Source organism: Ornithorhynchus anatinus, chromosome 2 (genome assembly GCF_004115215.2).
Source record: "Ornithorhynchus anatinus isolate Pmale09 chromosome 2, mOrnAna1.pri.v4, whole genome shotgun sequence".
NCBI classification, from domain to species: Eukaryota; Metazoa; Chordata; class Mammalia; order Monotremata; family Ornithorhynchidae; genus Ornithorhynchus; species Ornithorhynchus anatinus.
Window position 1 is genome coordinate 105,297,604 of NC_041729.1, and position 16,872 is coordinate 105,314,475.

General features: G+C 47.7%; 1 protein-coding gene across 3 annotated transcripts in view; it reads left to right on the top strand.

Annotated features, from left to right (window-relative positions):
• The first annotated feature begins 1,884 nt into the window (after window positions 1–1,884).
• The window catches only part of ZUP1 (zinc finger containing ubiquitin peptidase 1), a 44,360-nt gene continuing 29,372 nt past the window's right edge, over window positions 1,885–16,872 (top strand). The window contains exon 1 of one of the 3 annotated variants that reach the window (XM_029055212.2): window positions 1,885–2,163. In XM_029055212.2, the coding sequence (XP_028911045.1) occupies window positions 1,914–2,163 (250 nt within the window). In that variant the 5' untranslated portion in view covers window positions 1,885–1,913. Of the gene's footprint in view, window positions 2,164–16,651; window positions 16,692–16,872 lie in introns of those variants that run through there. The other 2 variants (XM_029055203.2, XM_029055221.1) reach the window with 2 other exon arrangements.

Below are 16,872 nucleotides of genomic sequence, written 5' to 3' on the forward strand. Positions count from 1 at the left end.
CCTGTGTCTACCCCAGCGCTTAGAACAGTGCTCTGCACATAGTAAGCGCTTAACAAATACCAACATTAGGGTCCTTTCCTTTTGAAGGAAAGAAGTAGCATCCTGCTAGAAGTGAGTACTCACGTAAAGGCTTCTTGTAAGTTGCAAAATTCTGATGACTGGGGAAAGGGAAGAATCCATGTGGAAACAGGGTGATGATCTAGAACTTTACTTGTTTTGATATGATAATTATAGTATTTATTAAGCAAGCTCTCACTATGCTTGGGAGAAGCAGAGTGGCTTAGTGGCAAGAGCCCGGGCTTGTGAGCCAGAGATCGTGGGTTCTAATGCCAGCTTGCCACTTGTCTGGGCCTCAGTTACCTCTTCTGTAAAAAATGGGGATTAATAATAATAATGTTGGTATTTGTTAAGCTCTTACTATGTGCAGAGCACTGTTCTAGGCGCTGGGGTAGATACAGGGGAATCAGGTTGTCCCACGTGAGGCTCACAGTTAATCCCCATTTTACAGTTGAGGTAACTGAGGCACAGAGAAGTGAAGTGACTTGCCCACAGTCACACAGCTGGCAAGTGGCAGAGCCAGGAGTCGAACCCATGACCCCTGACTCTGAAGCCCAAGCTCTTTCCACTGGGCCACGCTGCTTCCCGCTACTGTGAGTCCCTCGTGAAGCTGATGACCTTATTTCTTCCCCAGCACTTAGAACAGTGCTTTGCACATAGTAAGCACATAACAAATACCAACATTATTATTACTATAATTATGTGCCACGCACTGTTCTAAGCGCTGGGGTAGTTACAAGTTAATTAGGTTAATCCCATGCCTCCCCCCCTCTAGATTGTGAGCTCATTGTGGGCGGGGATTGTCTCTCTTCATTGCTGTATTGTACTTCCCAAGCGCTTAGTACAGTGCTCTGCACACAGAGCCCAACAAATACGATTGAATGAATGAATACGATGGAATGAATGAATAATAGGTCATGGGTTCGAATCCCGACTCCGCCGCTTGCCAGCTGTGTGACTTTGGGCAAGTCACTTCACTTCTCTGGGCCTCAGTTCCCTCCTCTGTAAAATGGGGATGAAGACTGGGAGCCCCACGTGGGACAACCTGATGACCCTGGATCTCCCCCGGCGCTTAGAACAGTGCTCTGCACGCAGTAAGCGCTTAACAAATACCAACATTATTATTATTATTATTATTATTACAGTCTCCGACGCAAAGGAGCTACAGCCTGCAACGCAACTGAGGACGCCTACATATCCCAGCATGCACAGCGAAGGGGGCAGGGTCCGAGAACGCCTACATATCCCGGCATGCAATGCGAAAGGGGGCTGCCAGGGTGGTGCATGGGGGGAACGCCTACATATCCCGGCATGCAATGCGAAAGGGGGCTGCCAGGGCGGTGCATGGGGGGCCTACATATCCCGGCATGCAATGCGAAAGGGGCTGCTAGCACCGCGCATCAGGCGACACCTACATATCCCAGCATGCAATGCGAAGGGGGGCTGACAGGGCGGTGCATCGGGGGGAAACCCCTACGTATCCCGGCATGCAGTGCGAAAGGGGTTGCCAGGGCGGTGCATGGGGGGGAACGCCCACATATCCCGGCATGCAATGCGAAAGAGGCTGCTAGCGCCGCGCATCAGGCGACACCTACATATCCCAGCATGCAATGCGAAGGGGGGCTGACAGGGCGGTGCATCGGGGGAAACCCCTACGTATCCCGGCATGCAGTGCGAAAGGGGTTGCCAGGGCGGTGCATGGGGGGAACGCCTACGTATCCCGGCATGCAATGCGAAAGTGGGCTGACAGGGCGGTGCATCGGTGGGGGGGGGGAACCCCTACATATCCCTGCTTGCAATGCGAAAGGGGCTGCCAGGGCGGTGCATCGGGGGACGCCTACATATCCCAGCATGCAATGCGAAAGGGGCTACCAGGGCGGTGCATGGGGGGACGCCTACATATCCCGGCATGCAATGCGAAAGGGGCCGCCAGGGCGGTGCGTCCACGGACGGTCCCCCCCCCCCCATCCCGGCATGCCCTGCGGAAGAGGACTGCCAAGGCTGCGGCTCCCAGAAGCCTCCGCGCCCTGGGTCCTCAAAGAGGGAAGCATCGTTTAACGGCGATTTGGAGCCGTCCCGCAGTCCCCGTGTTGTGGAGGCGCCAAGGTGAGGGGAGGGGAGCGGATCGGGTCTCCTTCATGGTGGGCTTCCTCGTGGTAGGAACACCGAACGGCAGGGCCGGCCCTCGGAGGGATTCTGGGCGCTGCGCATGCGCTGTCGGTTGTGCCCCTCCCCCCCCTTGGGGGACGTACCAGGGCAGGCGGAAGTGGCGCCCATTGGCCCCAAGGCCTCCCCCACCTTTTTATAATAATAATAATAATGTTGGTATTTGTTAAGCGTTTACTATGTGCAGAGCACTGTTCTAAGCGCCGAGGGAGATCCAGGGTCATCAGGTTGTTCCACGTGAGGCTCCCAGTCTTCATCCCCATTTTACAGAGGAGGGAACTGAGGCCCATAATAATAATGATAACGGTATTTGTTAAGCGCTTCCTATGTGCAGAGCACTGTTCTAAGCGCTGGGGGAGATACAGGGTCATTAGGTTGACCCAGAGCACTGTTTAAGCGCTGGGGGAGATACAGGGTCATTAGGTTGTCCCACGTGAGGCTCCCAGTCTTCATCCCCATTTTACAGAGGAGGGAACTGAGGCCCATAATAATAATGATGATGGTATTTGTTAAGCGCTTACTATGTGCAGAGCACTGTTCTAAGCGCCGGGGGAGATACAGGGTCATTAGGTTGTCCCACGTGAGGCTCCCAGTCTTCATCCCCATTTTACAGAGGAGGGAACTGAGGCCCATAATAATAATGATGATGGTATTTGTTAAGCGCTTACTATGTGCAGAGCACTGTTCTAAGCACTGGGGGAGATACAGGGTCATTAGGTTGTCCCAGAGCACTGTTTAAGCGCTGGGGGAGATACAGGGTCATTAGGTTGTCCCACGTGAGGCTCACAGTCTTCATCCCCATTTTACAGATGAGGCAACTGAGGCCCAGAGAAGTGAAGTGACTTACCCACAGTCACACAGCAGACAAGTGGCAGAGCCGGGATTCGAACCCATGACCTCTGACTCCCAAGCCCGGGCTCTTGCCACTAAGCCACGCTGCTTCTAATCGTATTAATGATACTTGTTAAGTCCTTATTACCATTGCTTAGAACGGTGCCTAGCACTTAGAACAGTGATTGACATTCATTCATTCAATCGTATTTATTGAGCGCTTACTATGTCACGATACTGTATAGTACTGTATATTCGATTCATTCAGTCGTGTTTATTGAGCGCTTACTATATCAGTCTCCCAGCTGGTCTCACCTTTATAATATTGCCAAGATCCGCCCTTTCCTCTCCACCCAAACGGCTATCTTACTGCTACAGGCTCTCGTTATATCCCGGCTAGATTACTGTGTCAGCCTTCTCTCTGATCTCCCTTCCTCCTGTCTCTCCCCTCTCCAGTCTGTTCTTCACTCCGCTGCCCGGCTCATCTTCCTGCAGAAACGCTCTGGGCACGTCACTCCCCTTCTTAAAAACCTCCAGTGGTTGCCTATCAACCTCCACTCCAAACAAAAACTCCTCACCCTAGGCTTTGAGGCTCTCCATCACCTTGCCCCCTCCTACCTCTCCTCCCTTCTCTCTTTCCACCGCCCACCCCACACGCTCCGCTCCTCCGCCACCCACCTCCTCACCGTCCCTCGGTCTCGCCCATCCCGCCGTCGACCCCTGGGCCACGTCCTCCCGAGGTCCTGGAACGCCCTCCCTCCTCACCTCCGCCAAACTGATCCTCTTCCCCTCTTCAAAACCCTACTTAGAGCTCACCTCCTCCAAGAGGCCTTCCCAGACCGAGCTCCCCTTTTCTCTCTGCTCCCTCTACCCCCCCTTCACCTCTCCTCAACTAAGCCCTCTTCTCCCCCCTTTCCCTCTGCTCCTCCCCCTCTCCCTCCCCATCCCCACAGCCCTGTACTCGTCCGCTCAACTGTACATTTCTTCATCACCCTATTTATTTTGTTAATGAGATGTACATCACCCTGATTCTATTTATTTGCTGTTGTTTAAATGAGATGCTCTTCCCCTCATTTCTATTTATTGCCATTGTTCTTGTCTGTCCGTCTCCCCCGATTAGACTGTAAACCCGTCAAACGGCAGGGACTGTATCTGTTACCGATTTGTACACTCCCAGCGCTTCGTACAGTGCTCTGCACATAGTAAGTGCTCAATAAATACGATTGAATGAATGAATATCACGATACTATATAGGACTATATATTCAATTCATTCAATCGTATTTATTGAGCACATACTATATCACAATAGTATACAGTACTATATATTCGATCCATTCAATCCTATTTATTGAGTGCTCAGTAAGTAAAAAACCTGGAATGTGCAGAGAAGCAGCGTGGCTCAGTGGAAAGAGCCCGGGTGTGGGTCAGAGGTCATGGGTTTGAATCCCAGCTTCGTCACTTGTCAGGTGGATGACTGTGGGCAAGTCACTTCACTTGTGCCTCAGTTACCTCATCTCTAAAATGGGGATTAAGACTATGAGCCCCACATGGGACAACCTGATTACCCTGTATCTATCCCAGCAATTAGAACAGTGCTGTGCACATAGTAAGGGCTTAACACATACCAACACTATTATTGAATTGTAATAATAATGTTGGTATTTGTTAAGCCCTTACTATGTGCCGAGCACTGTTCTAAGCACTGGGGTAGATACAAGATAGGTTGTCCCACGCTCCTTCTCCATTATCTAAGCACTGGCGAGAAAGCTGACCTCCTCCAGGAGACCTTCCCAGACTGAGCCCCCTTTTCCTCTGAGCACCCCATGTCCTCTGAGCGCTTAGAACAGTGCTCAGAGCTTATAACAGTGCTTGGCACATAGTAAGCGCTTAACAAACACCATCTGTTGCCAACTTGTTCATCCCAAGCGCTTAGTACAGTGCTCTGCACATAGTAAGCGCTCAATAAATACTATTGAATGAATGAATGAATCATCATCATCATCATCCCCCTCCCTCTGCTCTACCTCCTCCACCCCCGCCCTACAGCACCTGTGTAAATTTGTATATATTACTTATTACTCTATTTTATGTAACTTGGATAATGCACTGTAAACTGCTACTGTGTGCTAGACGTTGTTGGAAGCTGCAGATTACCTACTGTGCAGTAAAGAAGAGCTAATGCAGTTTTTCAGCATGCCTGATTTTTCCCACATGTAGTCCGGTGCTTAATACGGTGCCTGGCGCATTGTAAGCGCTTAACAGATGCCATAATTATTATCATTATTGGGAGAATCAGCGTCACTGAGATGGCTAAATCCATTCTAGATGTGAGCCTGTTGTTGAGTAGGGATTGTCTCTATCTGTTGCTGAATTGTACTTCCAGGTGCTTAGTACAGTGCTCTGCACAGAGTAAGTGCTCAATAAATACGACTGAATGAATTTAATAATGTGTATATATCTGTGATTCCATTGATTTCGATGGTATTGATGCCCGACGACTTATTTTGCTGTCTTCCCCTTTTAGACTGTGAGCCCGTTTTGGGGCAGGGATTGTCTCCACCTGTTGCCGAATTGTACTTTCCAAGCACTTAGTACAGTGCTCTGCACACAGTAAGCGCTCAATAATTGCGATTAAATGAATGAAAGTAAGTGCTTAGTAAGATCGAATGAATTAATGAATACAGGGTTGTCCCCCATGGGGCTCACAGTCTTAATCCTCATTTTATAGATGTGGTAACTGAGGCACCGAGAAGTTAAGTGGCTTGCCCAAGGTCATACAGCGGACAGGTGACGGATCAGGATTAGAATCCACATCCTTTGACTCCCAAGTCCATGCATGTCTCAGGTCCGCTTCTGGGACATCTTCCCCTTGGTCAGGCTCCCCTTTGGGGCCAGAAGGGATGGCCAGGGGCTTGAGGAATGGACAGAAACTGCCCCAGAAGGAAAGGAGGAAATTCACGCCGCCTGTCGGTGTCACAAGAAGGGCCTAGGGTGGTCACTCCGGGCTGCCCGCCCCTGGGAGGTGGCGAAGACTCAGGGGACCGGCCTTAATTTATCTGTAACTTATTTACTTAGTGTCTTAGTGTCTGGGAGGCAGATAAAAATTCTGTCAGAAGACAGGACGTTCTGGAGAAAATGCATACACCAATGGCATTTGATGATGATAATTATTATTATTAATTGTATTTATTGAGCGCTTACTGTATGCAAAGCACTGTACCAAAGCGCTTGGGAGAGTATAGCAGAGTGGCGTACTGGAAGGAGCATGGGCTTGGGAGTCGGAGGACGTGGGTTCTAATTCCCACCCCGCCACTTGTCAACTGCATGACTTAGGGTAAGCCACTTCATTTCTCTGTGCCTCATTTCCCTCATCTGTAAAATGGGGACGAAGACTTTGAGCCCCATGTGGGACAACATGATTACTTTGTATCTACCCCAGTGTCTAGAACAGTGCTTGGCACATAGTAAGCGCTTTACAAATACCGTCATCATTATTATTACAGTATAACATTAAACACATTCCCTGCCCACAGCGAGCTCACAGTTATGGTATTTGTTAGGCCCTTACTATGTGCCAGGCACTGTTCTAAATGCTGGGGTAGTTACAACTGGAATTGGGTTGGACACAGTTCCTGTCACAAATAGGGTCACAGTCTTAATTCCCATTTTACAGATGAGGGAACTGAGGCACAGAAAAGAAAAGTGAATTGCCTGAGGTCGCACAGCAGACAATTGGAGGATCTAGGATTAGAACCCTTGACCTTCTGACTCCAAGGCCTGTGCTCTATTCCCTACGCCATGCTGCTGCTAAATACTTTTCAAGTGCTTAGTACAGTGCTCTGCACACAGGAAGCGCTCAATAAATATGATTGAATTAATAAATGAATAATGTCTGTCTCCCCCTCTAGACTGTGAGCTAGTTGTGGGCAGGAAATGTGTCTGTTTATTGTTATATTATAGTCTCCCAAGCGTTTAGTACGGTGCTGTGCACACCGTAAGCGCTCAGTAAATATGATTGAATGAAGAAATAAATAGTATAATGTCTGTCATCCCCTCTAGACTGTGAGCTAGTTGTGGGCAGGGAATGTGTCTGTTTATTTTTCCATTGTAGTCTCCCAAGCATTTAGTACGGTGCTCTGCACACAGTAAGCGCTCAGTAAATATGATCGAATGAATGAACGAACGAACTTAAAGGCCGAGAACAGCTGAGGTGGCCTCCCATGGCGGATCGGTCTGGGCCGAGCTTGAAGGTGGAGACTTGCGCGACCTGCCATGGAGAGCGGCTCCGTGGTTCGCGGTTAAAAACGGCAGAAGACTGATCACCAACGAGCCACTTCCCTCTGTCCGCCTAAAATCATCGTGGCGGCACCCTGGTCTGGGGATCCTGCCTTTCTCTCTCCCCTTGCTAGCTTGTTGCGGGCAGGGAACGTATCCACCTACTCTGTGGTATTGTAATCATTCAGTCAGTCGTATTTACTGAGCGCATGTGTGCAAAGCACTGAGCTGAGCTCTAATAATAATAATAATAATGTTGGTATATGTAAAGCACTTACTATGTGCAGAGCACTGTTCTAAGCGCTGGGGGAAATACAGGGTAATCAGGTTGTCCCACGTGAGGCTCACAGTTAATCCCCATTTTACAGATGAGGTAACTGAGGCACAGAGAAGTTCAGTGACTTGCCCACAGTCACACAGCTGACAAGTGGCAGAGCTGGGATTCGAACTCATGCCCTCTGACTCCCAAGCCCCTGCTCTTTCCACTGAGCCACGCTGCTTCTCTAGAGCTCTAGAGAGAGTACTGTAGAAAGAGCCTGGGCTTGGGAGGCAGAGGTTGTGGGTTCTCATCCCGGCTCTGCCACCTGTCAGCTGTGTGACTTTGGGCAAGTCACTCAACTTCTCTGGGCCTCGGTTAAGTGCTTAACAAATACCACCATTGTTATTACAATATAACAGTAAAATAGATTCATTCCCTGCCCACGACGAGCTTACAGTCGTGAGTCGAGAAGCTGCGAGTCTAGAAGGTAACCAGTGACATTCCTTTTGCCAAATCTGACAATCTCTCTCCTATTCCTGCTAGACCTCTCAGCCACCTTTGATACTCTGTTACCGATTTGTACATTCCAAGCGCTTAGTACAGTGCTCTGCGCAAAGTAAGCGCTCAATAAATACTGTTGAATGAATGAATTTGTAAATGAAAATTAAGACTGTGAGCCCCACGTGGGACAACCTGATCACCTTGTATCACCCCCCGCGCTTAGAACAGTGCTTCACACATAGTAAGCGCGTAAATGCCATCCTTATCATTATTATTACTATTATTATTAACAGCAGACACATTCCCTGCCCACAGTGAGCTTACCGTCTAGAGGACAAACTGACGAGATACTCTCCAAAGTGCTTAGTAGAGGGCTCTGCGCAAAGTAAGCACCCAGTAAATGCAATTGATTGATCGACCACCGGCCTGCTCTGGCACGAAACTTGCCCCTCTTTGTCACTGCAACTGTCCGTTGGGTTGGGGCCCGGCCACTCTGTAGTTGTGTTTTTCTGAATATGGATTTCTCACTTGCCTTGCCTTTTTGAATGTTCAGTCTTTAACCAGAAAGAGGCACCAGAGTAATAATAATAATGTTGGTATTTGTTAAGCGCTTCCTATGTGCCGAGCACTGTTCTAAGTGCAGGGGTAGATACAGGGTAATCAGGTCGTCCCACGTGAGGCTCACAGTCTTAATCCCCATTTTACAGATGAGGTTACTGAGGCACCGAGATGTCAAATAACTTGCCCAGAGTCACACAGCCGACAGGTGGCGAAACCAGGATTAATAATAATAATAATAATAATAATGTTGGTATCTGTTAAGCACTTACTATGTGCAGAACACTGTTCTAAGTGCTGGGGTAGATGCAGGGTAATCAGGTTGTCCCTTGAGGCTCACAGTCTTAATCCCCATTTTACAGATGAGGTAACTGAGGCACAGAGAAGTGACTTAATAATGTTGGTATTTGTTAAGCGCTTACTATGTGCAGAGCACTGTTCTAAGCTCTGGGGTAGGCATGGGGGGAATCAGGTTGTCCCAATTGGGGCTCACAGTCTTAATCCCCATTTTACAGATGAGGTAACTGAGGCACAGAGAAGTTAAGTGACTTGCCCACAGTCACACAGCCGACAGGTGGCGAAGCCAGGATTAATAATAATAGTAATAATAATAATGTTGGTATTTGTTAAGCACTTACTATGTGCAGAACACTGTTCTAAGTGCTGGGGTAGATGCAGGGTAATCAGGTTGTCCCTTGTGAGGCTCACAGTCTTAATCCCCATTTTACAGATGAGGTAACTGAGGCACAGAGAAGTGACTTAATAATGTTGGTATTTGTTAAGCGCTTACTATGTGCAGAGCACTGTTCTAAGCTCTGGGGTAGGCATGGGGGAATCAGGTTGTCCCAATTGGGGCTCACAGTCTTAATCCCCATTTTACAGATGAGGTAACTGAGGCACAGAGAAGTTAAGTGACTTGCCCACAGTCACACAGCTGAGAAGCGGCAGAGCCGGGATTCGAACCCATGACCTCCGACTCCTAAGCCCTTGCTCTTTCCACTGATCCACGCAGCTTCTCTGAGCCCCTCTGACCAACAGTGCTTGGCCACTTGGCATGACTGAATTATTGATTCATTATATTACAGTAAAATGGTGGAAGACAAAATCAGAACTAGTGCTGTCAGTCAATTGTTATTTATTGAGCTCCCATATGGCCTGTCCCCCCCCCGCCCCAGGTACTAAATATAGTCTTGTGAATTAAAAAAAAAGTATTAGAAAAACTAAAGGTTCAAGCACAGAAGAATATTAAATAGCGGCCAGGTACTTAGGAACAAAACCCATCATTTTCAGATGCTCCCAAATTAGCCTTAACGTTACTTTCATAGAATTAAGCAGAAGAGCGATTAATGAAGTATACTTCTCATTCATTCATTCAATAGTATTTATTGAGCGCTTACTATGTGCAGAGCACTGTACTAAGCGCTTGGAATGGACAAATCGGCAACAGATAGAGACAGTCCCTGCCCTTTGACGGGCTTACAGTCTAACCGGGGGAGTCAGGCAGACAAGAACAATGGCAGTAAATAGTGTCAAGGGGAAGAACATCTCATGAAAACAATGGCAAATAAATAGAATCAGGGTGATGTACATCTCATTAAACAAAATAAATAGGGTGATGAAGATATAGATAGTTGAGCGGAGGAGTACAGTGCTGAGGAGGTGGGACGGGAGAGGGGGAGGAGGAGAGGGAAAGTGGAGAGAAGAGGGTTTAGCTGTGGAGAGGTGAAGGGGGGGTAGAGGGAGCAGAGGGAAATAGGGGGGAGCTCAGTCTGGGAAGACCTCTTGGAGGAGGTGAGCTTTAAGTAGGGATTTGAAGAGGGGAAGAGAATTAGATTGACGGAGGTGAGGAGGGAGGGCATTCCAGGAGCGCGGGAGGACGTGACCCGGGGGTCAACGGCAGGATAGGCGAGAACGGGGGACAGTGAGGTGGGCGGCGGAGGAGCGGAGCGTGCGGGGTGGGCGGTAGAAAGAGAGAAGGGAGGAGAGGTAGGAAGGGGCAAGGTGATGGAGAGCCTTGAAGCCTAGAGTGAGGAGTTTTTGTTTGGAGCGGAGGTTGAAAGGCAACCACTGGAGGTGTTTAAGAAGGGGAGTGACATGCCCAGATCGTTTCTGCAGGAAGATGAGCCGGGCCGTGGAGTGAAGAATAGACTGGAGCGGGGCGAGAGAAGAGGAAGGGAGATCAGAGAGAAGGCTGACATACTTCTCCATAGTCAATCCAAAACATTTAGTACCTACTGAAGTCAGAGCACTGTTCTGAGCACATGAGAGAGAATGATACAATCAGAGAAGCACATGGATTAGTGGAAAGAGCTTGGGCTTGGGAGTCTAGAGAACCTGGGTTCCAATCCCAGTGCTACCACTTGCTGGTTGTAGGATCTTGAGCAAGTCACTTACCTTCTTGGTCCCTCAATTGTCACAGCAATAAAATGGGGGTTCGGTGCCTGTTTGTAGATAAGGAGCCCGTACGTCACAGGGACTGTGTCCGAACCTCTAGACTGTAAGCTCACTGGCGGGGGGGGGAGCAGGGAATATGTCTGTTAGCTGGTTATATTGTACTCTCCCAAGTGCTTGGTACAGAGTTCTGCATGCAGTAAGCGCTCAATAAGTACGAATGATACTCTGTATCCACTGTAGTCACATTCTTGGCACATTGTAAGCATTTAAAATATACCTTGTGGGCTGTGCTTGTCTACCAACTCCGTGATACTTTCTCAAAAGCTACTACGGTGCTCTGCACACGGTGAGTGCTCAATAAATACCATTGAATGGTTAATCGATTGGGAAGGTAACATTTTAGAAAAATGAAATGTAAGAGTTTCCATGACCCAAAATACTTTTTTTAGAGCCCATAAATGGAGCGCCCCTACCCACGATTTGTTTTGATGTCTGTCTTCCCCCTTAGATCGTAAGCTCCTTGAGGTCAGGATCATGTCAGCTATTCTGTTGTACTGCATACAAGTGTTCAGTACGTACTCCTGAGAGTTATATGATCAAATTATGTCAATAGGTACCTTTCTTTAAGAATGTGGAAAAGATTCCCTTAGCCCGTAACGAACCACTCTGAGCATCGTACTTGGGCGTGACGTATGGAGTGGGCGAGGATTCACTGCTATCATGGTCGCAGAGTGATTCTGTTCTGCGCATAATGCCACCTCTCTACTAACCATTTCCCAATGTGTACTGCTGGACTTAGGGAGTAGCTTAGCATAAGCCACTGCTAAACAACTTAAGCACCAATCCATGCTAGAAGATTTCATCATTATTATTATGGCATTTATTAAACATTAGCTGGGTGTCAAGCACTGGGGTAGATACAAGTTAATCAGGTCGACACAGTCCCCATCTCAGATGGGGCTCACAGTCTAGGTAGGGGGGAGAGCAGGCATTGACTCCCCATGTTACAGATGAGGAAACCGAGGCACAGAGGAGAGAAGTGACTTGCCCAAGGTCATCCAGCGGGCAGTTGGCAGAGTTGTATTAGAACCCAAGTCCTCTGACCCCCAGGCCCACGCTCTTTCCACTAGGCCTCGCTGCTGCTTTTGAACATACTTTTCTCCTCTTAGTCATTGGTGTCTGAGCAGTACTTACCCTAAATGACTACCAAAAGTACCCTCCTGTATTTCACGGACACAGTGTGGAAGAGATGTGTAACATTTAATTTCTCTATCAGCGGTGTGATCTTTGAACTGAAGGGCAGCATACCAACTGTAAAATATTTTGAGTTGTTGATCTTGAGTACACTGGTAAACATTTACTTTTCACATCCTACTCAGTAAAAGCTCTTTGTATTAAGATCCTAAAGATTTATCATTAATGCCAAATACAGGAGACAGCATGTGAAAAGGGAGTGATGCCAAGGTAAACTGTGTATGCCCTGCAGTAGACGGACTGTTGATGTCGTGGGCAAGGGAATGGATCCATATTTTTCCCATTTGTTTATTCCTTCCTATTTGCATTTTGCCTTGCGAACAGTGAGGTGTTAGTGCATTGAGGATCCTGCTGCTATCACGTTAATGCAATCTCATATCCTCTCCCGCCTTGATCACTGTATCAGCCTCCTTGCTGACCTCCCAGCCCACCTCTCCCCACTCCAGTCCATACTTCACTCTGCTGACCAGATCGTTTTTCTACAAAAACGTTCAGGACGTGTTTCCCCACTCCCTAAGTAACTCCAGTGGTTGCCCATCCACCTCCGCATCAAACAAAAACTCCTCACCGTTGGCTTCAAGGCACTCCACCACCTTGCCCGCTCCTTTCTCACCTTGCTACTCTCCTACTACAACCCAGCCCTCACACTTCGCTCTTATAATGCTAACCTTCTCACTGTACTTCGATCCCGTCTACTTTGCCGCCGACCCCTCGCCCACATCTGCCCTCTGGCCTGGAACCCCCTCCCTCCTCAAATCTGACAGATCTTCCCCCCCACTTCAAAGCCTTATCGAAAACACATCTCCTCCAAGAGGCCTTCCCAACCAAGCCCCCTTTCCTCTTCTCCCACTCACCTCTGTGTCTCCCTGACTTGCTCTCTTTATTCATTCCCCCTCCCAACCTTTTAATAATAATAATGTGGTATTTGTTAAACACTTACTATGTGCCAGACACCATACTAAGTGCTGGAGTGGATACAAGCAAATCGGGTTGGACGCAGTCCCTCTCCCATGTGGGGCTCACAGTCTCAATCCCCATTTTACAGATGAGGTAACTGAGGCACGGAGGCATGAAGTGACTCGCGCCAGGTCACACAGCAGACAAATGGGGGATCCGGGATTAAAACCCATGACCTCCTGACTCCTAGGTCTGTGCTCTATCCACTAGGCCATGCTGCTTCTCACTTAACGTACATATCTGCAGTTTTAGTTTAATGTCTGTCTCTTCTTCTAGACTGTAAGCTCGTTGGTGGGCAGGGAATAATCTGATTATTGTTATAGTATACTCTCCCAAGGATTTAGTACAGTTCTCTGCACACAGTAAGTGATCAGTAAATACGATCGAATCGAATAAGACCCTAATAATGTTGGTATTTGTTAAGCGCTTACTATGTGCCGAGCACTGTTCTAAGCGCTGGGGTAGACATAGGGGAATCAGGTTGTCCCACGTGGGGCTCAGTCTTAATCCCCATTTTACAGATGAGGGAACTGAGGCACAGAGAAGTTAAGTGACTTGCCCACAGTCACACAGCTGACAAGTGGCGGAGCTGGGATTCGAATGTGGCAGTGGCACAAGTGGCAAGTGACAAGTGGCAGAGCTGGGATGGAATTCGAATTCGACCCTGATCACTACCTTTCCCTAGTCAAGGTTATGTCTCCAAATTGGCAGCGGTGTTTGGAGGACTGTCTGGGAATTGTCCTCTTGAGCGGCCCCCCCTAAGGATTAGGAGTGGACCATCCAACTTCCTCACCTTTCACCTGACCCTTTTTTTCCTGTTTTTTCCTTGTGGATCTCTCATCCGTGAATTTATTCAAATCCCTCATGAGCCTCCCCCTATTTTTGACCTGCAGGACTTCCTCTGGCAATTAGTGTTCCATGACTTGATCACTCTCTGGGTGAAATTTCTTTGAAAATTTCTATTTCAGTGCAACATGATTGTATAATGAAGTTTGAATTTTTTCAAAGGGACATGTTTTAGCTAAAAAGACTTCTGCACATTTAGTTCTATACCATGAGGGTTTAATTTTTTGAAGCCTCACACATTGTAGGGCCCACCTATCCGGTGCTGCGGCATGTCAAACCCAAACAGGAATGCACCTTAAGAACACGTGTTACGGCAGAATTGAGTGGGTTTTGGGAGGAGTGATTGCCTGAGTTGAAGTCTGTTCAGCTAACCAGGTTTGGGTGATTGTTGCAGTAAAACTGAAAGCCTAACTAAATTAATCATTTAACAGCCTGCGAATCCTTGGCTTATACAAATAAAGACTCAGACGCACACCTGAGATAGACTCTCAAAGGGGTCATGCTCCACACGTTTCCTATTGGGTGCCCATTTGGGAACTTTAGGGACAAAGTATGATCTGAAATTCCACAATATATCACAAGAAAGATGAAAGAATCCGTTCTTGGTAAGTCACGTTTCTCTCTGCGGTCTTCAACGTGATTTGCAGTCCACAAATAGCATTTTCAAGGAGTGACCTCGGGCATATTGAAACTACATTTATTATACAAATCCATGAATAAAGGAAGCAAGTGCCACCGAGAACATTCCTCCTGGTTTATTTCTGCAAAGTGTGAGTCTTGAGGAAAGATCTCCTGCCATGTCCTTCAGAGGAAGGAGCTCTGTATAAAAGAAGCAGTGTGGCTCAGTGGAAAGAGCACGGGCTTAGGAGACAGAGGTCGTGAATTCTAATTCCAGCTCTACCACTTGTCAGCTCTGTGACTTTGGGAAAGTCACTTAATTTCTCTGGGCCTCAGTTCCCTCATTTGTAAAATGGGGATTAAGACTGTGAGCCCCACGAGGGACAACTTGATTATCTTGTATCTACTCCAGTGCTTAGGACAGTGCTTGGCACATAGTAAGAGCTTAACAAATACCATCATTATTATTATATGAGGGAGGCATCTAGTTGGTCAGATGCTCCTTCAAGTGACAAGGAGGTGTATTAATAATAGAAGTATTTAAGTGCTTACTCTGTGCCAAGCACTGTACTGAGTGTTAGGGGTAGATTCAAGATAATCAGAGATTTGCACATAGTAGGTGCTTAACAAATACCATTATTATTATTAATCAGGTCCCACGTGGAGCTCCACAGTCTAAGTAGGAGGGAGAACAGGTATTGAATCCCCATTTTGGAGAAGCAGCATGGCTCAGTGGAAAGAGCACGGGCTTAGGAGTCAGAGGTCATGGGTTCTAATCCCGGCTCTGCCACTTGTCAGCTGTGTGACTCTGGGCAAGTCACTTAACTTCTCAGTACCTCAGTTACCTCATCTGGAAAATGGGGATGAAGACTGTGAGCCCCATGTGGGACAACCTCATTACCATGTATCTACCCCAGCCCTTAGAACAGTGCTCGGCACATAGTAAGCGCTTAACAAATACCAACATTATTATTATTATTTTGCAGATGAGCGAGCTGAGGCACCAAGAAATTAAGTGACTTGCCCAAGATCACACAGCAAAGTGGCAGAGCCAGGATTAGAACCCAGGTCCTTCTCCCTGACTCCCTGGCCTTTGCTCCTGCCCCTAGGCCACGCTACTACTCTAGGGGTTCAGTCTTAAAGGTGTTCTCACAGTCAGTTGTGGAGGTTGTGTGGGGGGAAGGGGAGGTACTTCTTTATCAAAAAGGAGTTTGGAGAGCAGGGCTAATTGAAGGTAAACATCTTACAGAGAGTTCCATGAAAATGCTGGAGAGTTGGTGTATCTAGACAGCGGGACAGTTATCTGAAGGAATAGGTGTGTGATTGAGGGACGAATAGAGCGTGAGTATACGCTGCATGATTGAGTAGAACACGAGTATACATTTGGGCCTGCCCAAGTAACCGTACCCTGTCTGGGACTGTCCTATAAACCTGGGTCTGGTCCATTGGGAGTCGAGCCACAGTTCCTTGTATAAAGAAGGATTAGCACAAACTTTCTAATGCCAGGGGGATGGAGGGTAGATAACTCGTGCCAGGCTCACCAGGGAGATTAAGAGGGGACAGCCAGGACAGGAATCCTCTGCCCAGCAAGGTTAGATGGCAAAAATGACTGGAAAGTGAGAGCTTGCCCAGGGTATATTGAGAGGGAATGTTATTGATGATCCCAGTCTAAACCCCCCCTTTTCTTCAGCTTCCCATCACCCCGACTCGCTCCCTTTGCTCTATCCCCTCCCCCCTGCAGCACTTGTGTATATATGTACATATCTATAATTCTATTTATACTAATGCCTGTTTACTTGTTTTGATGTGTATATATCTGTAAATTCTATTTAGATTGATGCTATTGATGCCTCTTTACCTGTTTCGATGTCTTTCTCCCCCCTTCTAGATTGCAAGCCTGGTGTGGGCAGGGATCATCACTCTTTATTGCTGAATTGTACTTTCCAAGCACTGAGTACAGTGCTCTGCACACAGTAAGCGCTCAATAAATACAATTGAATGAATCATGTCCTTCCTGGGGGCCTAAGACTGGCAAGTAGAAGGTGCAGTCTCTAGACTTTGAACCTGTAGGGAATGTAGCTGTTATTTTGTTATATAAAATATAAAATTTGTTATATGTCCTCTCCCAAGCATTTAGTACAGTGCTATGTACAC